At 36.5% G+C, this 21,199-nt stretch overlaps 1 protein-coding gene and 1 non-coding gene across 4 annotated transcripts in view; one reads left to right on the forward strand and one right to left on the reverse strand.

The window, feature by feature from the left end:
- The first annotated feature begins 2,240 nt into the window (after positions 1-2,240).
- Positions 2,241-21,199, forward strand: part of LOC146001668 (uncharacterized) — a 29,087-nt gene continuing 10,128 nt past the window's right edge. Inside the window, exons 1-7 of one of the 3 annotated variants that reach the window (XM_083139310.1) lie at positions 2,241-2,442; positions 11,564-11,664; positions 13,495-13,666; positions 14,462-14,513; positions 15,873-16,080; positions 16,598-16,754; positions 17,841-17,980. In XM_083139310.1, coding sequence (XP_082995436.1) covers positions 2,430-2,442; positions 11,564-11,664; positions 13,495-13,666; positions 14,462-14,513; positions 15,873-16,080; positions 16,598-16,754; positions 17,841-17,980 — 843 coding nt within the window. In that variant the 5' untranslated portion in view covers positions 2,241-2,429. Of the gene's footprint in view, positions 2,443-11,563; positions 11,665-13,494; positions 13,673-14,461; positions 14,514-15,872; positions 16,081-16,597; positions 16,755-17,840; positions 17,981-21,199 lie in introns of all 3 variants that reach the window. The other 2 variants (XM_083139299.1, XM_083139290.1) reach the window with 2 other exon arrangements.
- Positions 12,250-12,321, reverse strand: TRNAI-GAU (transfer RNA isoleucine (anticodon GAU)). Its single transcript has one exon. It is a non-coding gene; the product is annotated as a tRNA-Ile (tRNA).

Here is a 21,199-nt window from a genome sequence, read left to right on the forward strand (position 1 = left end):
TTTTATAATATTTTCCGGATATGAAAAATATAGGTTAATTTGTTCATCTAGTAGAACTTACGGTAAATATCCCTGCAAGTGACCATTATCATGAGCTTGCAATACAACGAACTTTTAAATAATGGCAACTTCTGTCCGAAAAAGAAACTGTAACATTGAAAATGCACTTTCCTCCTCCTATGACATGAGAACAATGCCTCAGAAATGTTTACCAGCTGTCACATATTTCAGGATGTGTGAAATAGTAGTGGATATAAACCACTAAAAATAAACTTATTTTCTCTGCAAAGATTTGTTTTACTCCTTCCTGTTTATTTTATAGTTATTTTTCATAACATTCTTATTTGTCCTTGGAATTCATCTGTTGCATGTGGCGTAAGCTGTGACCCTTCCACGTAGTACATTCAATTTCCAACTTCACTTCCACGTAGTACAACCTGGACTGTATTTTGCAGGCTAACGAGGCTCTGGCGTCGGGACCTACGGCCAGTATAATCTTCGTAGTGTGTGTGTTGTCCTGTGTTTCACCCTTGTTTCTGTTGAATGCCCTTCTACAGCCTCAGCTTTTAACTGAAGCCAGAATATCTTAAGATTTTAGTTATACGGCATTATAGTTGTATTATTACCTATGTTGGACCCCGTATCATGTGACGGGTGCAAAATAGACTAAGTGATGACTCCCTTGTAACTGCAACGCTTGTAACTCCCTCCCCTCTGTATGTGGGCGTGTTTTTCCTTTGTGGATAAGTGTATGAAAAAAGAAATATGCAGTCGCTAGCAAAGGTAAGTATACATTGATTCTCTTTATCGCCCTGTTGTTTTTCATAAGATGGTACTTTAGTGATAAGGAAAATGTCATCCTGCGTAGGTAAAGAAGAGATAAGTATCATCGAGACTTGTTAAGACGAGGTCAAGAACGTTGGGGGATGTAAAATCGAGATCGAAACTTAAATATTCGAGAGTCTTAATTTAAAATTATTTTCCTTATTTTGTGTGTCGATTCTGCCATTTTTGGCTAATTGCTACGACGAAGGTGAATGATGATTACTGTATATGATGAAGAGACTCTCATAAGGTATGCAATAACGATGCGCATGTAAGTTTTCGAACCCAGACCTTCAGTGGTACGTCGACGATTTCGGCGAAATCGAAGTTGCTTTACTGTAAGACGTATTAGAATATAACAACGAATCTATGCTCTTTAATGTACAAACTTATGTCTTCATGGAGGTGTTCTTGTTTTAAATGTTTGTATTTCGAGATCTTTCCTTATCAAAAAAATTCTCAAAGTTTGTGAGTCCGGATGTACAGTTTAAAGCGATATCCGAACCAATATATGGCCTCCCCGATGGCACAGTGGTAGCGTCGTCGCCTTGCTAACATAAGGGCCCCCGGGTTCGATACCCGGTGGATGCACATAGTGGTTCGGATCCCACTTTAAACTGTAGGTCCAGTCCCGATTAGCCTTACTGTGCATAAAGTGGACGTAAAAACACCAATTCAATCAATCAATCGGGACATCCCTAGATCGAAATACCTCTCGCATTTTCCTTTCTTTCGGATGAACGACAAATTTGCCAAATAATTCTAACCATACGCGTGTCGAGACTTTTTATCCCCAGAGGGGGATAAATCAAAACTATTTTCCAGGGGGACAAAGAATATGTACCCGTACTTATGGCGATGCTTTATTTTGAATTAATTAGTAAGGGAATAAATAACATTTATATTTATTTTACTTTCCAAGGTAAAAAGAACAGTGCACCAAATGAACAGCACTATCTTTTTCCAAGGGGGGTGACAAGTGCCCGTTTTGTCCCTCCCTGGTTCTAGCCACTTCCGCTTTTTTTTTTCTCTGACAAGGAAATTTCCTTTGAAGACCACATTAGTGGAAACCCGTCCTATTTCCCTGGGTGCCGGAGAAGCGGAGGAGGGAGGGGGTTGGTTCGGGTATCACGTGACTTGCTGGAATTTTGTTTTCAATCGCAGGCGCGGAGTGTGAACAAAGGGACCAACTGTTTCCCCCGAGCGCTAGAGGCGTCTTTCAGTCTTTCCTATGCGAGCGCGGAGCGGTTTCGGTATTCGTTCGCGACTGAGCCGTTTCGAAGCGAATCAGTGAACCGGATCAGTCGTTCGTTGAAAAGATTCGTTCAAAAAGATTCGTTCGTTCGCGAACGACTCATCTCTACATCAGAGTTATGATGGAGTAGAGTTTTAAGTTGATTAGTTCTTTACAGTTTACGTAACGCTAATTTACAAAAGAGAGAAACATAATGGCGTCGTAGCGTAGGTGGCTGGTGTGGGAGTTTTGGGGAAATTTTAATTACTGTATGCTTTTTGTTTTTCTATTAAAATAGACACCCTGGTAGCCATTTTAACATATCGGATCTCATGCCTAGCCAGTGGAGTATTGAGTGCAGGAGAAAAACATGACCGAAACAGGTGAGAGAGTGCAATTGTATTAATTATAGCTCTATAACAAAAACATTCATTATTAAACCATTTGTTAAAAAATTCTGCAAGGTAGGGTCATCCCACGAGAAATCACCCAGAGCAGGTTGCTTCATAGTCATGGATTTGCTTCCATTATTTTTTCTTACTGATAGATACTTGGTCCAATATAACAAATATGTAATATTTAACTTGTCCAACAAAATTGTTGAAAGTTACAATTTGGGTGGACAAAAAAAAATAACACGATGTGACAAAATATGCCATATCTCGGAAACTATTTGGAAAATTATGATGATTTAGGTATTGTTGGAGAGGAGAGGGACAGTCCTAACAGAAAATAGCTGTGCTATCATTTGTAGCTACTCAGAGAGTAGAAAAACTTTTAAAGAAAGTATAATATGTTGTAATGAAAAAATGCTCAACTTTGAATAATTGTTTTATAGGGAATCCCAGGTTTTAACCACAATGAAAATTGGTACCCTGCATATCCTTCCTTCCTTCCTGCCTCAAGCTCTCAGTCATACCCGTGTATAAAAAAGGTGATAAATCGAGCCCCGACAATTACCGTCCTATATCACTTGTTCCCATTGTCTCCAAAATTATAGAACAATGTTTATATAATCAACTCGATAGCTATTTCACAAATAATAATTTATATAGAAATGCACAATATGGTTTCAGAACCCATCTATCCACTGTGAAAGCGAATGAAACCATTGTTTCCACTCCTAGATGCATTTGAATCCAAACTTTCTGTAAGTGCATCACTTATCGATCTGAGTAAAGCCTTTGACTCTGTTTCACATCAAATATTAATAAAAAAATTACACTTCTATGGCATCAAAGAAACTGAACATGCTCTAATAAAATCCTACTTGTCAAATAGACAACAAATGGTGACTGTAGACAACATAAAATCAGAATTCTTAAATATAAAAAAATGGAGTTCCACAAGGTTCTGTCCTCGGCCCATTGTTGTTCAATATTTATATAAATGACTTACCTAATATTATTCCTCATAAGACTGTTTTATATGCAGATGATACCACATTCCTTACAGTGGGCAGTGACAAATTTACAGTTGAGAAGCTTGATAAGGAAATAGAGGAAAGGTCCACTTTTTGGTTTGAAACAAATCAACTTACAATTAATGAAAATAAAACCGAAAAAATATTTTTTACATTAGGAAATGGCCATGAATGGACTTCTGTAAAACTTCTTGGTTTACACTTAGACTCCAAATTATCTTTGGAGTCCCAAACAAATCACCTATGTTCCAAACTTGCCAGGGTGGTATTTCTACTTAAAAAGCTTAGAACATGCATTAGCAAGGATTTGTTGCTGCAATCATATTATGCATATTTTCATAGCATGGAATTCTCTTATGGGGAAACTCATCTGGTTCTGGGGATGTATTTATCTGGCAGAAAAAAGCTTTACGAAGCATGGTAGGAGTCTTTGATAAGTCTGTTTCCTGTAAAAATCTCTTTAAACAACTAAAAATAATGACTGTGCCAAGCTTATATATATTTACCTGTGTAGTGTATACAAAAGAAAATGTACGTAATTATAACACAAGACACACTGTTCACAGACACAATACAAGATTCTGTTACAAGCTCAACATACCATCAATCAGATTAAGTAAAACACATAATAGTTATAAGTATTTAGGAATTAAGTTATACAACATGTTACCAGCAGCTGCTCACAGTGTCTCTCTTAAAAAATTTAAAAGTGTACTTCAACTCTGGTTAAAAGAAAAGGTCTTCTACAATCTAGAAGAATTCGAAATCCATCCCAAAAATGATTTAATATTCTAGAATGTATTGTATTGTTTATTTCCTGTTTTATGTATTATTGTTACGTATATTGCCACTGCCATATTTATATTATTTCATCGTCACTAATATTATAATTGTCTTATGTCTACGTACTCTTACTTTATATACGCATATACTCTCATATTAGTATCTATAACATATTGTAGTTCCATGTCATACCTCTCTATATATGTAATTATATATTTACAAATATACAATAACAAATATGTAACCCATAACTGACGACATCTATTGCATTGTACAATGTCTAACGATGAATAAATGTATTGTATTGTATTGTAAAAAAAATCAATACATAGCCATTCAACATAATATTAAAAAATCAGAAAGTTAATATTGTTCATAATAAAAAAAGATCATAGGTTTCATTGTTTTCACTGCACACAGTTAAATTTTTGACAAATGGCCCTGGGCCCTGAAACTCACAAATTGCAACTAATGTGAGTAGAATGTGTTAGAAATGTTGTAATACTTGGGAGAAGCATTACTATAATGTTTATCCACTTTTAGCTCATAGAAATTGTACAAAGACCAGATGACAATTTTAAATATGTTTGCCTAACCTAACCTTGCCGTGCATGGTTCGTGGGGCTATCCGTGAATGGTTCGTGGGGCTATCCATGAATGGTTCGTGGGGCTATTTATGAATGTTTTTAACAATTTTGAAGACTACTATTTTAACTGTTTGCCTAACCTAACCTTGCTGTGCTTCGTAACCTTGTTACGAATATGATTTAATTTCCATTTGCACCATTATTAGTTGGCCCACTTTCAGTATGCTGCATAAGAATTGTTTTGATTTTGTGATTGTATTAAATAACATGTTTTATTGTACAGTACTTAAGTACAGCTACGAGCTATATAAGTAAATAGGTTAGGCAGTATTTTTTTTTATTTCTGTACTTTGTTAGGTTAGGCAGGTCAGGTTTGGTGCTTTTAGCATTTATTTCCAGGTTGCAACAGCTGTCGCTAGCCGCTTGTGGTTGCACACACTTCGATTCAGAATATAGAATGATGAACATTTGTGTCGAGCATTCTCTTCACTGCAAAATCATTTTTTTCCATTATGTTAATTGGAGTAGGTGGATAATAATTTGAAAACTTTGGAAGAACAATTCCCTACTACTTTGAAAGATTGCAGGCTACATTGTGTAATGTCACAGATTTATTTTACATTAAATGAAGTACAGTACGTGTATTGCCTATTTCTAGGACAGTTGCTTCATTTTAATTTTATCTCTTTATGTTTTCTGACATTTTTCAGTTCAATAAAAACAACATAAAATTGAAATGGTAGTTATAAGCACACATAAGTATAAACACAACAAACCACGACTTTCTCCAGTTTCTATGTGATCCACTGGAAAACAGCATGTACGATGACACTGAATATTTTGGTGAATAACTTTACCTTATACAAATTGAAATATGTAAAAGGAGGTTACATTATTTTAAAAAGTCATGAGATTTTTTGTGTTTATTGTTACAGTGCATTGAAGGTGGAAGCCCAATGTGCATTTAAAAAAAATCAAGTTCGTATAATATAACTATAAATATATATTTTTTGGCTCGACAGACAAAATTAATAAAATTTGAATAATGTGTGATGATCATTATTGACAAAACTTTAAAAAGTACATTGATTCAATATTTCTCATTTAACTTACATGTGATTTCTGATTTGCAGTACGAATTTATAATATGAAATGGGAAAATTATTTTTGCTGTAGAAAGGAATTAAACTAGTGTGCATTTTGCGATGGTATGCAAATAATGTGTTCAAATCGGTTTGGGATAACCTTTCAACACAACAGCTGGCACACACAATTCCGCCATCTTCTTTCTGATGCAACACAATGTGCTGTTAAAAATTTTAATGAAGCAGAAGAGTGCCTTTAGATTTAACGGCGACATTAGAGGTCCGTTAGCCTTAACGAATTTTGGAGAAATGCCTTGATGTGCTAATGTAGCGTTAACTTGATTTAATGCTTCTTGAAAATTTAACATGCGTTGGGCGAACTGGGCGTTGGTGTTTTAAGTCCACTTTATGCACAGTAGGGCTAATCGGGACTGGACCTACAGTTTAAAGTGAGATCCGAACCACTATGTGTGTTCACCGGGTATCGAACCTGGGACACCTTGATTACAAGACAACAATGCTACCACTGCACCATTGGGGATGCCCTATTGGCAAAAAGAGCCATAAAAAAAAGTAGGCCTATCTTACCCAAGCATCCATGCTTCCCATCAACAAGAGATCTTTTGTTCATAGAAAAAAAAAATGCAGAATAGTGGAAATGATTGTAAAAGTACTACTGTAGACACATGGCTCGAAGAGGTGTCCTGCTGGAAACTTGCACCAGGATGATATGTTGAAAGCATTAAGAGAAATTATTATAATGCTAAGAGCCATGAACCTGCGCTGCCTAACCTAACATGTAGACATTATTTGAATACTAAGAGCCATAAATCTGACTTGCCTAACGTAACTACGAAACTCAATTGTTGACAGTAAACAAATGTGTGACTGCAAGAAAAGAATCCTGTAGGAGCATGCGGAGGTGAGATACCAATCTCAAGCAAACATAGTAAGTAATGGCCAAAACTCTGAAGTATGTATAAAGACACACAAAAAGTAATCAAACCTTGAAAAATATGCCTGTGTACCATGAATTTTGGTTGTCCGTTATTTTAATTCCCAAAGCAGAATGAGAACTATCCAGTTACTGATGTAACAATAGGGTCATTCCACGTCAAATCAACAAAAAGAAGTGTCTTTTCTGACCTGACCATCTCAGATTTTTATGAAATTATACTATTTGGTAGTCTTCATGAAGATACGAAATCCTCAGAAATTGTAGGTTCCTGTGTGGCATAGTTATGGAGTTTTGGGGGGTCAAAAATACAAAAAATTGTCAATTTTTAGTCTGTGCCCGAGACTTTCATGGATAATTGCTCTTACCCTAATTGACGTAGAGAGCTGGTTGTTGTCTAGTTTGAAGGGACATGAAATAAGCTTTCCAACGGTGTATCACATCACTATATTTAGAATAAAATCTTTTCAAGGTCATCCATTTTAACCTTTGGACTTTTGACGATGCATATCTGCGATTTCCTTGAAACTGAAATATATTGTTAACACAAGGGTACGCTATAACAGAACTGTGTAACATTAAAGTATAGGGGAGATGGATTTTTTCAAATTTGCAGAAGAAAGTACTTAAGGAAATCATTTTCTGAAGCATTGTGGAAGTTCGTGAATGTAGTTTTGATCCATTTTAGTGCGAATACATGTTGTTTTCTGTGAAAATCTCTGTCCGATACGCTGTTTCTGCTGCTGCCATTTGCTTTCTGCACGAGAGCACAATGTTCTGTGGGTTAAGATGACGTAACCCAATAGTCAGTGTTTCAAACTCGCCGTGTTTTTACTAGAACATGACGTGTCGAGTATTTTTAGATTTTTTAATTTTTTTTTTAACTATGCTTGCCTAACCTAACCTAACCTTATGGAAAATGGTTTTTGGGGCTAACGTCAATGGAAATAGACATTATCTTAGAAGTGCATTATTTCACCTTAGGAAATGTTCCGCATACCAAAATAGTACGTTAGCAATGTAAAAAAGTGTGAAATATATGATTTATAGGTGTCTCCTCAATACTATAATAGTACCCAGAACTGAATTTGAAGTTGGGACGATTATGGGATAATTGAAGAAAAACAATTTAATTAGTATAAGTGTATTTTTTCAGCCGGTCATTTCTAGTGAGAGTTTGCAATACTGCACTATTGCATTGCAGACTTGCTAATGTGCAATACTTCTGCAACTAGAAAGTGAAGAATGTGTGCAGGAGTCTCGTTTGAAACAAGTGTGGTAGAATGTTGAATAGATAGTGTGTTTATTGTGACAGTTTTAATTTGAGCTGACTTTTTTAAAGTAAGATACCTTGATCACCAGCAACATCCAGATTAGAAAGCCTTGAAGATTTTGAGATCCTGGAAATTAACACCAAAGCAGGAATAAACAGTGGATATCCACAGACAGACTTGAAACATCAATGAAGCCTGCAGAATTCATAGAAATTCTAGTTGAAAAAATGTGCACCTCATCAGAAATTTTTTCATGCCAACAAGCTTAATTTCTCAAGCATTTAAAAGAAACTTCACTGTACTTTGTGATTTTGCAGAAAATTACTCCTGTGTGTTGCAAGATGCCTCACAAGGTTTTCACCGGAATAATGGTCAAGCAACAACAATACATCCATTCAATATTTATTATGGAAATCCCAATACTTCGACAGTCATAACTGAAAATTTGGTTGCCATATCAGATTGCATGATAAAGCATTAGTTCACTTACTCCAGAGTTTATTACATTTTTGAAGAATAAATTTGTTTCTGACAACCTGGCCAAGTTATTTTACTTTTCTGTTGGAGCAGCAGCACACTACAAAAATCGCAAAAACTTCATCAATGTTGCCTACCATGAGGATGATTTTTCTATGTTGTGTGACCGATTTGCTAAAGTTAATTCCATTCCAGGAATCCAAAAGGTTCATGCAGTACTTCCTTTTACAAAAGATGTCATACATATGAAACGTTATTCTGCATGTGATGAATTTATAGAACATCGTTTCATAATATGTTCAAATGTCTTAGAATTTACAGATATTACTGGATATTTTACTTGTGTATGTAATAACAACTGGTGGCTAGTGTGTATTCAGAAAGTGTCTGAAGACACCGGTGATTTATAAGTTAACTTTCTTCAACCTCATGGACCATCAGGATCATTTTCATGTCCTCATTTGGTCCAACTGGACATTTGTTGGGTCCCGACGTGCAATGTTCTAACAAAAATGGACCCTTCCACTGCTACAAGAAGAATGTACAATTTAACAATGGACGAAAGCCAACTTGCCATGCAAAGACTGAATGAATACTGATGAACAACCTGTGAACTATGGTGCATGTAAGTTATTTCTCAGGAAGCAAACATTCTTGTCCATTTTTCACTACTTACACTTATTAATTAAATTGTTTTTCTTTAATTATCCCATAATCGTCCCAACTTGAAATTCAGTTCTGTTATAGTGTAACCTTGTGTTAACAATATATTTCAGTTTCAAGAAAATCGCAGATATGCATCTTCAAAAGGTCAAAGTGGATGACCTTGAAAAGATTTTATTCTAAATATAGTGATGTGATATACTGTTGGAAAGTTTATTTTATGTCCTTTCAAACAAGACTACAACCAGCTCTTTACGTTACTTACGGTAAGAGCAATTATCCATGAAAGTTTCTGGCACAGACTGAATATAGACAATTGTTTGTATTTTCGACCCTCCAAAACTCCATAACTATGCCACACAGGAACCTACAATTTCTCAGGAATTCATATCTTCATGAAGACTACCAAATAGGAGAGTTTCATAAAATTCTGAGATGGTCGGGTTGTGGACTTTGTTGATTTGGCATGTAATGACCCAATATATATATTTTTTTTGTTATTGTAGTCTATATGGAAATAAAACTATCTGGGTATAAATTATTTTAAGCATACATATGTCTGTTTTTTGTTTGATGCATCTAAGATATTTTTCAGAATTTGCTAAAGTTGTTACTAATGTAATATGTCTGTTATTTTCCTGTAGTTTATGGTTATCACAAGCATAAGAAAACAGTTTTTCGTTGTTTGAATCTTGATTTGATATTTCTGGAATGTACGTATACCTCTCTCCCCATAATAGATGAATAATAGTTTTTCTTGTATGTAAGCATTGCTTGCATTGTAGAATTATTTTCCTGTAGTTTACGGTTATTACAAGCATAAGAAAACAGTTTTTCGTTGTGACATTTCAGGAGAACACACGTCTCCCTTCATCAGACATTTATTTTCATTTTGACTCAAGATACAGTTATAACAATGGTTAGAAATTTTTTAAACAAAAATAATCTGTTATATAATGGATGTTGTCAATGTTACATTGTTGTAATATAGCAACTTAACTGTGAAAAGAAGCAATCTGTTTCATTTTTATTTCAGATAAAAAAAATTTGATCACATTATTTTTTATTTAAAATTATGAATCCCAAATATCATCAGGTAATTCAAAGTCATCATTGTTTTCACAAAGTCTTTTAATGTTTTCTGTTACATTAAACTTTAAAGATGGTGGCTTACTCCATTTGAGGAAAAGAAAACTCCATACTGGATCTATGAAATGTTACCATTTTCATTATTTAATTTATTCCAGTGTTCTTCTGCAATGAACGAAACTTCCCAGATATTCAACTCTGTTTCCCGTCAATCTTTTTATGTCTCTGTTGCTGACGTAGGTAATGTACTTTAGTGTTGTAGAATCCACTACAGTAACAATACATTTAAACATATTTTATAAACATTTATTTTTACCTGAATGCATATTCATATGAAAGCTTAAACACTATTATCATTTATTGATTCAGCAAAATAAAACTCACCTTGATTATTAAGTGTTACCAGAGATGTAGTTATCTGCTTGACAACACACACATTAAACCATACCAGATAAGCGTCTTTTGTTGTATAAAGTGCAACCTGCTTTTGTAAGGATGCATAACATTGACCTGCACTTCATCTTCCACCACGTCTTCTATGGTTCCTGGAAAGAAGTTTCCATCATTTGTCAACAAAATCAGAGCTCTATCTTTGTTGCAAATGATAGCACCTTTTTTTAAATCTGCGTTTAGCATGTATGTTGGGATTAGATTCTGCCCAAATTTATTTCATTGCCTCCCGTGTGACACAGGCTTCTTGTTGTGAAATTAAGTCTGTGGACAAACATGCTCTAACACTTCAGCAAAGTATTTTACCACTGCAGTACTCGCATCAAACCAGCTCACTTCACAGTCCCTCCCATGCCATCAAGGGGGGTGTGTTCTAAAGGAACTCCTCAGTCAATTGACTCAATTTGTTCATGACAAAGAGTAGAAATCAGAATTGTGGACAATGTATATCTCCTCTTATCATTAAAACTGATTACTGCTCCTTTATCACATTGCAAATTGCCAGTGATTATGACTAGTGCATAATTTATTGTACAAATTGATGTTTAACTGTGCAAAATCTATGACCATGGTAAGGTAGACAAAAATATGTACAGACAGGTGACGACTACTTTATGAGTGAACTTGCTGTTTTGCAATTTAGGTTGCATTCTATTTTTCCTCTAACTTAATGTTTGTAGGTTGAAAATTCAAAGTTAATATTCATTGTTCCTCTCAGCAGATTATGGTTCATCGCTGGTGATGCCTGACAACACAAATCACTTGCAAACCAGAGTGTACCAGCAATCTGCCACCATCGTAGCTCGTATGTGGAATAATGTAGGTATAGCTTATGTTGTTCACTAATAGATAACTAATATTATAAATTTGAACAGAACGTCTTGGTTGAATTAAAAGTGATATTTAATATTCTTTTTTGATTATTTCATTTTTTCACTCAGTGGCATGCGGTGCTAAATCAGGCAGGGGAACAGTTGACCTGCACTTGCCCCCTCCCCTCCCATACCTGTTGTAATTAGACCAATGTTAAAGCAAATATGATATAATGTAAAGAAAACATTAAAAACAAAATTGTATATGCGCAACAAAGAAAAAAATAAAAGCAATTTATGAGTGATCAGAGAAAAAAAACGTTTAAGTTGACACTTTTTTTTTTGTAGAGTTGAGCATTCTTGTAATTCAAACAATGCAATTGCAATCACATGGCAGAGTTTTTTCATGACGTCCGCTAGGTTTGTAGAAATTATGACAAAACCCAAACTGTTCCAAACTCCCTTCTCGGGAACAAACAAGAACAACAATAATTTGCCACTTATCCAGTTAACTATTTTACAGAGTTGTAGTAACTTATTGTAGATTAGGCACAAACAGATGTACTGCGTAGAAATTTTCAGTGAAAAATACAGGCTCGACCAGGACTCGAACCAGGGTCTCTGGCATATCGTGCCATTGCTCTAACCACTGAGCTACCGAGCCTGCCTGGCCTCGCCTGATTCTTCGCTATCGCTGATTTAACCTCAATGGAATCGTCTCTGCCAGTGCTACCGCAATGGAATCTTTTGCCTTTGAAACACAATAGACTTCAACGTTGCCTGGTTCCTCCCATCATAGAGATGTTAATTATTGTAGATTAGGCACAACTTGTAGTAACTTGTTTGAAAATGCCTTGTGTACGATTTCGTTTTAGTTCTTATTTCGGTTAGGATAGGTGTTGGTTTGCTGTCTTTTCTGTAAAGTTCAATGAACTAAAAGCTTTTGTGTTCAGCCAGTCGATCATACAACATTCGCAACCCTACGCTCGCAACATTTGCTTTCTTGTCCTGCCGCTGTGTGCATCTTGGGGCTGTTGGAACAGGTGGATGCGAGCTGTTCCCTCGGAAGCTATTTCCCAGCATTTAGCCAAGGCATTTAGCAGAAGATTAGACTGTAGAAGATTTTTTCAGTTCGTTATGACTGGCAGACTCAATTTTGCAATGAGATTAGGAAACTATAGACTTCCTACACTCAAAACTATCACTATAACGCAATTGAACTTTAGCACATAGAAAAACTCGAAGGAAAACAAATTCGCTATGTGTCTCGTAGGGAACAGCTGGAGAATTCAGCTTCCATGGTGGGTGTTTACCTTCGCGCGTGGTCGGAAATACTCGGCGTCAGACAGCAGAGGGTGGGACGACGAGGGTAGGTGAAGTAAACAAACATCCCGTCACGGTGAAAGTTTTATTTGGCATGGTGATTTGGGAAGAAAGAAGTTTTCTTTCTTATTATGTTATTGATAATTTAAATAGCTAAAAAGGGCAATACGTAGAAGGGAACAGCCTGTTCCATGGAGGGACCGCCACTGGTTTCACTAATTCTATTCTGCCAACTCTAAAGTAGGACATGTTTTTAAAACTTATCTAGCTTGTATTTTATCTGGTTTTTTTGCATGCTTGTTACATGTCAAATGAAAAGTTACTGGTGGATGTATAAATGCATCACTATCAAGCAGTTTATAATCTGATTGATAGTGTTGCATTTATTTAGTTTAACTAAAGTTATATCTTATTAACATCAGCTCAGCTTTTGTTATTTATTCTTTTGAATTTTACTGTGTTTGTGTGGCTACATGGCTCATATGTAAAGTGTGTTCTGCCCCCTGCTTTTCAGGATAACGAGACAGCTTCCACTGGCTATGGTGGGGTGCAGTGGAGTGATTGGCAGGTGACAGAGGATCAGCTTCCAGTTCTGATTGGAACCCTCTGTGGTGGAATCCTCCTGCTCATTGCATTGATCGTGGCTCTTCTTTGGCGTTGTTGCTTGCTTACCCATCATGATAAAGGTTATTGTAAGTAATTTGTTTCCATATCTCATGATTCAATTTTTTTTTTTTTTTGTTATTTGTTGCTCTTTTGGCACTTCTGGGTAATTATAACAATGAGGGTGAAAGATGATGAAATGAAATTGATGAAAGGGCACTCACAAACACCCATGTCCAGACCAGGGATTGAACTCTGCAACTTTGTCATCAAAATCGTGAGGTTGGATTCAAAATCACGCAACTTCCCTTGACATGTTCTCTAGTTTCTCAATAAAGAAGAAATATGACATAATACAAGGTGCACACTGAGATTACCACTCATTCCGAGATTTTGGAAGGTTGTACTGCCTTTTTTGTTTTTTGTAGGTCCCCAGTGCCCTACCCCCTATTCTTTTACATGCTCAACTTATTTTTATTTCTTTTGTAAACCTACAACAATAAAAAAAGCGGGTACTTAATCTCAATGTCCTACTCCATGTAAATAACCAAATGCATCAATGTGAAAATTATTAGGTGTTTTAATTGCATTAGAGTTGACATGTTTCTGAATGCATATTATTTGCAAATTTCACCAACAAAAATTACTAGCATATGTAATCTATCAGCATATAAAAATAGAAGCGTGGTGGAAAAATCATTCGGCATAAAAAACACACTATGTAATGGCTAAACCTGTTCAGTACTACATAGACATGTATAGAATTTGATTCATGAAGAAAATGCATGTGCAGTAGGAAGACATCAGAATTAGACAAATGCAACTTGAACCCACCATATTCCTTGTTGTTCTATTCATTGTGGCATTTGTCTTTTCAGGTGTTCAGAGACAAGGACCGATGTCTTGTCAGCATGGAGGTGTTTTATCAAGGTAAGGCAATTAGAGTTTCATATCTTCCTCAATTCATTGACATGTGAATATATAGTCCAGACATGTTTCGAGAGAATGGTAGTCTGCAGTACTACTGTATTAGGGTAAAAGCTCAAGAAACTTAATTTTGAAGTGGGGCCTCCCTGATGGTGCAGTGGTTGTGTCGTCGACTTGTAATCAAGGGGGTCCCAGGTTTGATACCCGGTGGAGGCACATAGTGGTTCAGATCCCACTTTAAACTGTAGGTCCGGTCCCGATTACCCTTACTGTGCATAAAGTGGACTTAAAAAACAATGTACCTTAATTTTGAAGTGCAATGATTAGAGGTTTTTTCAAGATTAAGACATTCTGACCTACAATTTGGCACTGCCACTGTTATCAATGAAAATAAAGAATGTATAGATTTTTATATTGATGAAAGTTCCTTAACAAAACTTTATTGTATATGAGATGTCAGTGATATCTCCATTTCAGTGGAATGTCATATTTATTAAACTACAAATAGAATTTTGATGAGGCTGTTGTAGATTTCATTATTTCCAAATTTATACCCACACAAAATGTCTTAAATTTACCAATTATTTCAGTTATTGTGTTGCACTTGTGTATGCATTACATTTGGGTAGAATTAGTTTCACTTATAAGGGTAAAACATTGCTCAACATGTAAAACAGTATTGTAAAATGTCCTGAGTTGAGGTGCCAATGTATTGGTATCGGAAAATATCATTTCAGATTTTGCTCCAAATGTATTCATGATCCAAGCACAAGGAACCATCATTGTGTTCATCCTAACATGCATTTTAACAGTTTATGATTTATCCTGATTGTTGCCAGGAACTGCAGTGGTCCAGCCGACAGGATGTCTGACTGCCTTGTGACCTACGTTTGATTCGTAGGATGTTTGATCTCAAGTTGGAATTTTTCCGGTCTTGTCCCTGCATAAAGTGACTTTGGGGTTCACCCAGCATCAAATAAATTGGTACCTGGGAGGGTATAAAAGCAGCTAGAGTGTAATGCTGATCACAACACCTCCAAAAAATGGCTGAGATCAAGAATGTTTTGGGATGATGCCTCTGCATTGCCTTATGGCTTGGTGCAATGTACACAGGAAACTGGCTCATTGTCACAATGAACTCAAGGGGTAGAAAAGTGATGTCATGTAAAAAACAGAAAGAGAGTGGAAACCATTTGTCTATGTAAAAAAGTGGACAAGTGGGGAAAAAAATGTTGCCCTAGTACTCTACTATGGAGAGCACATTTTATTTTAACAATTTTGTTAAAATTTAACACAATGTGTATTTTATATTTTCACTTCACGTTCAGTATTGAGGATAACATGTGGGTTATTTTATTGCAGCTGTGATTCAGCAGTGTTCCTTTCATCCAAGGCTGGCCATCTGTCATACAACAGCCATGTGGTGAGAGATTACTGCAGCCCTCATGTGGGACCAGAAGCAGTTCCACATTGGTTCTACAACAGCCTTATCCTTAACCAGACAACTCTGGAGAGGCTGGAGTTTGTTCCTGTAACGAGATCTGCTAGTGCGCCAGTTGAGGAGAAACCAGTAAGTTCATTTTGATCTGCTATGTGCACCTTTTGCCAGATGTGGCAACCATGTACCAGGGATTCATCCGAGCCACTGACACTTCTTTTCGGTCAAAAAATGTTACAAAAGCAATGGTGTGCTCTTGAATCAGTATCGTGGATTAAAAATGTATGTTTGTCCGTTGGTATTCAAACTCGGAGGGTTGCGTTTGCACTGATTATTGGTTTTCTGTGTAACCACTGGTTACCAACTCATGACACAATCATTGTTGCATTCCCATGTAGTTGTAACTGTGTGACATCATAAATTAATCTTACAACATGATGAGGAAGTGCGTATTACTCACTATTGAATACAAAATAAATACGTAAAATAGTATTAAAACTTTTCAAACTTAAGTGAGTGAGTGAGTATATGTTAATCTTAAGTAACGAATTTAGATTTTTCCTATATATGTTCCCTCCTACGCGTATGTTACATTCAATTATTGTTTTATGCACTGTTTGCACACTGAATTTTTAATTATTTTATTTAGGTGTTTAAAACTAGTGAAAGACGACATCGACCCTTCAGCCAACCAATAACATTTGGATCCTGTGATGCCTGTGTAAGAGGACCCAGTGGAGGTATCCATGTGAATCCACTGTCTCATATATCAGAGATAAGTTCTGTGCATTGTGCATCTAGTAGTGGTAAGTGGACAGCAAAAGTAATGACATGGTAATGCTTTTACATTAGAGTGTGAAATCAGGACTTTTGATGGGGGAGCGAGGTTCATAGGTGAAATGGAATCATAGAAGGGAGGGGAATAAAAATGAATCATTACTGCTTTACTCCCCTATTGTAATATATTTCAATCTTTCTTTTGTCCTTCAGTGTTGAAGCTGTGGTTGTAAACAATTCGTGAACTGTGTCACCAAGACGTTTTCAGTAAGATGTTTTGTCAGATTGGCAGTTTCTCTTCCCCTCCACTAAGATGATTTATATTAGTATTTTCGTTATTTAGTGTCACTTCTGGCCAATTATGATGATGCGAATGAGTGATAATTAGATGAAATTGACAAGGAAACAATCACAACTTCTACCCATCAGCCCAGGAGAAGACTCAAACCCATAAACTTTGTTAGTGAAGTTCAAAGTATAATACTTGAATGTACTTGCCCATCCAACCTGCTGCCTCCCACAAAGATAAACTCTCAAATGCCAGAGTACTTTTTCTTCGGATTTCTAGAGGATTTTTTTTATATATACCTGAAGGATACTAAGTGAAGGAAAAAAAGTGAGAGAAGTAAAATTCGCACAGGTAACTTCTCACACCATGTCCTGAACAGTGTATCAGTCCAAGTGGATAAGACAAATTGCAGCACCCATTTAAAATATTGGTTCTTTCCCTGGCTTTGTGCAAGCATTGGCAATGCAAAACAGGTAAGAAGGGTTGTAGAGGCAAAATCATGCTGGTTGCCAATTCATATCTTCCTTGCTGTATTCATGTTATGTGCATAAGTGTAGCCAGATTTATCTATTGCTTTGCTTGTGAATATTGGATACGTGTTGTATGGAAGAAATCCAAGAATAAACCCACTTTCAGCATTCATTATTGGTAATTCTGCAGATACCCTGCCATCCTTACGTAAGGTGATACCAATCGGTCCAATTCTCAGAGAAAAGTTTGCAGTACAACAATGAAGTACTGAAATTAAAAATAATTTGGAGAATTTTTGTCTTGTAATGTGACAAATTGCTTCAATGTGTTGTTTACACTCCATATTCCTCTTCAGTACTGGATGAAATTGGATCGTGCAGTGACCCAGAGATATGCAAGGAAGAAGTGCTCAAAACCCAAAGCCTTCCTGGGTGGATCAGATCCAGAACGAGGCCCTTGTCCACAGAAGATGACTTAGCAAGATTACATGCAAAGGCAAGTCCACAATTATCCTAAATGTTTATAGTTAAATTAATTCAATTTAACACTTAAAATCTAACTCCATGGCATTCCATGCATAAGGTTGATTAGATTTCTTTCGATTAGGTATCCTGCAAATTGTAACTATACAAAATTGTAAAGTTTCATGTTTGTGCATAATTTATATCTTGTGCCAATGTTATATATAATGTTCAATCATATAATCTTACGCTTTTTGTGTGCTGTCTATCACATTTTGTTTTTGTTATTTTCATCAGATTAGTAAACACTATTATGGAAAGTGATGCATTAAAAAAATGTGAGAAAGAACAATAAACTGTGCCAGAAGTGATGATAATTCATCATAAATGTTTCTTTACATGGCAGCATAAAATAATTCACACAATAAACTTTTGGATCACAGCAGACAACGAGAAATGAATACTGTTGCTTACAGAAAATAAGATCTTGAAATTGGATTTATTTTAATCAACCATTCATGTAAAGTAGGCTTTATTTTGGTAACAATTTATGCATTTATAAACTGTTAGTGATACTTACATTCATGTTAAAATATTGTACATTTTTATCTTTCAAATTTTATATTTAAATTGAAAATAATTTTAATTACACTACAACAGCATTAATTATCAGTACAATGAATCCCCCAATTTTTTAGGCTGCACTTCTTTTTATATCATTTTTATTTGCATATTAATTATTAATAACACATACAGATACATACTTAGGCACATACGCACCTGTGAAAATGAGGTCATGACTTCGAAATATCGAACAATTCTTCAATTGTGGTAAGTGTTTACTGTCTACTACGCCATTTTTGTTTACCCGCCCTTCTGACACTCTTTCTCATTCTATCCCTTATATATATACTATATATATATGCAAAACAGGTAAGATATATATATAAAGTCACAGTACAGCCTACTATTTCAGAAGTTGTAAGGAAAATGAAACATTTGAATACAACTATGTAAATTGGGTATGAGGGCCCACCTTTTGGGGCATAACACAACAATAGCCGCCATTTTGAATTGCCGTCCATTGTTTAAATGGGAAGGGGTCATGTGGTGTATCAAAACACATTAAAATTTTGCCAGGAATTCATTTCTGGAATCAGATTTCACATAAGTGTTACAGTGTAGGCGTTATTGGCGTCCAAAGTTGACACTGGAGGACTAAATGATGTGTTCAAGATTCCGACCGTCTTGTTGAATGCATAACTTCAGTCGCATAATCCAGTCAGCAGACACTCGCAGAAGCACTTCTGGTGTGATTTCACTGCAGCACAACAAAATTCTTTGTTGCAGATGGTGAACATCACAAATTTTCTATGCGTAAACGAGTTGCTTCAAATGCACCCACAAGTAAAAGTCCGTAAGTGAGAGGTTGGGTGATCTTGGTTGGCATTCCACTGGACCACGCTGACCAATCCATTGCCCATGCAACTGGACATCGAGCCACTGATGAACAATTAGCAAATAGTGTGGCGGAACACCATCTTGTTGGAGAAACGAAGGGAATGTACCATCTTCATTTAAAAGGGAAGGAAAGACAGTGTGTCTCAGCATGTCCAAGTACCGCTCGGAATTAAGGGTTCCATCGATGAAGATTGGTCCAACCACACGGGTGCCCCATATCCTATATCACACCATGATTTTAACATCTCCAACAACATGGATGGGTCAGTCCAGTGGGGATTTTCATCACACCAATATCGGTTATTCTGCCGTTTCACTTCGCCACTGACATAAAACATTGCCTCGTCACTGTATAGGATACTCTGTGGGAATGTAGGGTTGTTCTGATGTTGACGTAATGCCCACGTACAGAACTCGACACGTCTGTCTGGGTCATCCTCAGAAAGTTTTTGCAGCATTTGGATCTTAAATGGGTGCCATTTGTTGCTATGAAGAATACGCATAATGGAGGAACGACTAACACCAATTTCACTTGCAAGATGTCCAGTGCTGCGTTTGGGCTCTTCGCAAAGGCAGCTAAGACCATCGTCGAGGTTGTCTCGTCAGTGGAAGATTTGGGACGACCACTACGTCGCCTGTCGGACGCATTTCCAGTTTCCTTGAATTTGGATAGGAGACATGCAGCAGTGTTATGCGAAATCGGTGGTCTTTCTGGGTGGCACCTTTTGAAATCTGCTGCAACGACTCGACTGCTTCGTTCCGCAGACATCAGGATCACCTCAATTCGCTCTTTCTTTGTGAACGCCATCATATGTCACCTGCAACAGAATAAGGTTTTCAGACTTTTGGATGCCAATAATGCCTACACCGTTGTGTGAAATCTGATTCCAGAAATGAATTCCTGGCAAAATTTTAATGTGTTTTGATACTCCACATGACTCCCTTCCCACTTAAAAAAAAAAATGGACGGCAATTCAAAATGGCGGATTTCAAAATGGCGGCCATTGTTGTGTTATGCCTCGAAAGGTAGACCCTCATACACAATTTACATTGGTGTATTCAAATGTTTCATTTTTCTTGCAACTTCTGAAATAATGAGCTGTACTGCGACTTTTGGACCAACCTGTATATTACACAATCCAGAAGCCAACTTCCAGATGCATTGTGTGGTTGGATTAATCCTCCAAAGCCATGTTTATGTTTCTATTATCCTCCAAAATACACTACAACACCACACGTATGTATGCATGGTGTGTATTACACAGGTAAACTTTGCTCGACTATAAGCACAAAAAAGGCAGAATTTTTGTCTATTAAGGTTCATTGTTAGGACGTAGTGGCTCACTGAAGGGGATGTGTTGTGTAAATAGTTATCTTCCTAGTAATTTTTTGTACGTGTTTGCAGTTTTTTTTAATTGCCTTTAGGGAGATTTTAGACCAAAGTGGGAGTTCACAACAAAGGATCAAGCAGCATGGGCCCCTTCAGTCTACAAGCACACATTCATCATGAATGCGAGAACAACAAACTAATGTGACACTACAATGCATGGTACAGTGGATCCCCGATTTTATGTTCCCAGATTTTACATTTTCCCGCATTATACAAGGGTTGTTCAAGGTTGACCAGGACTTTTATTTCTAGGCAGGAAATATACATACATAGAAGCACCAAACTATGTCAGTTTTTCAAAGTATTCCCCCTGAACATCCAGACACCATTGCGGTCGTTGTGGAAGTTCCTTGATGCCTTTGGCGTAGAAAAAAGTAGGTTGGTGTCGTAACCACTGCAGGA

Source organism: Lepisma saccharinum, chromosome 1 (assembly GCF_977018435.1).
Source record: "Lepisma saccharinum chromosome 1, izLepSacc3.1, whole genome shotgun sequence".
Lineage (NCBI taxonomy): Eukaryota > Metazoa > Arthropoda > Insecta > Zygentoma > Lepismatidae > Lepisma > Lepisma saccharinum.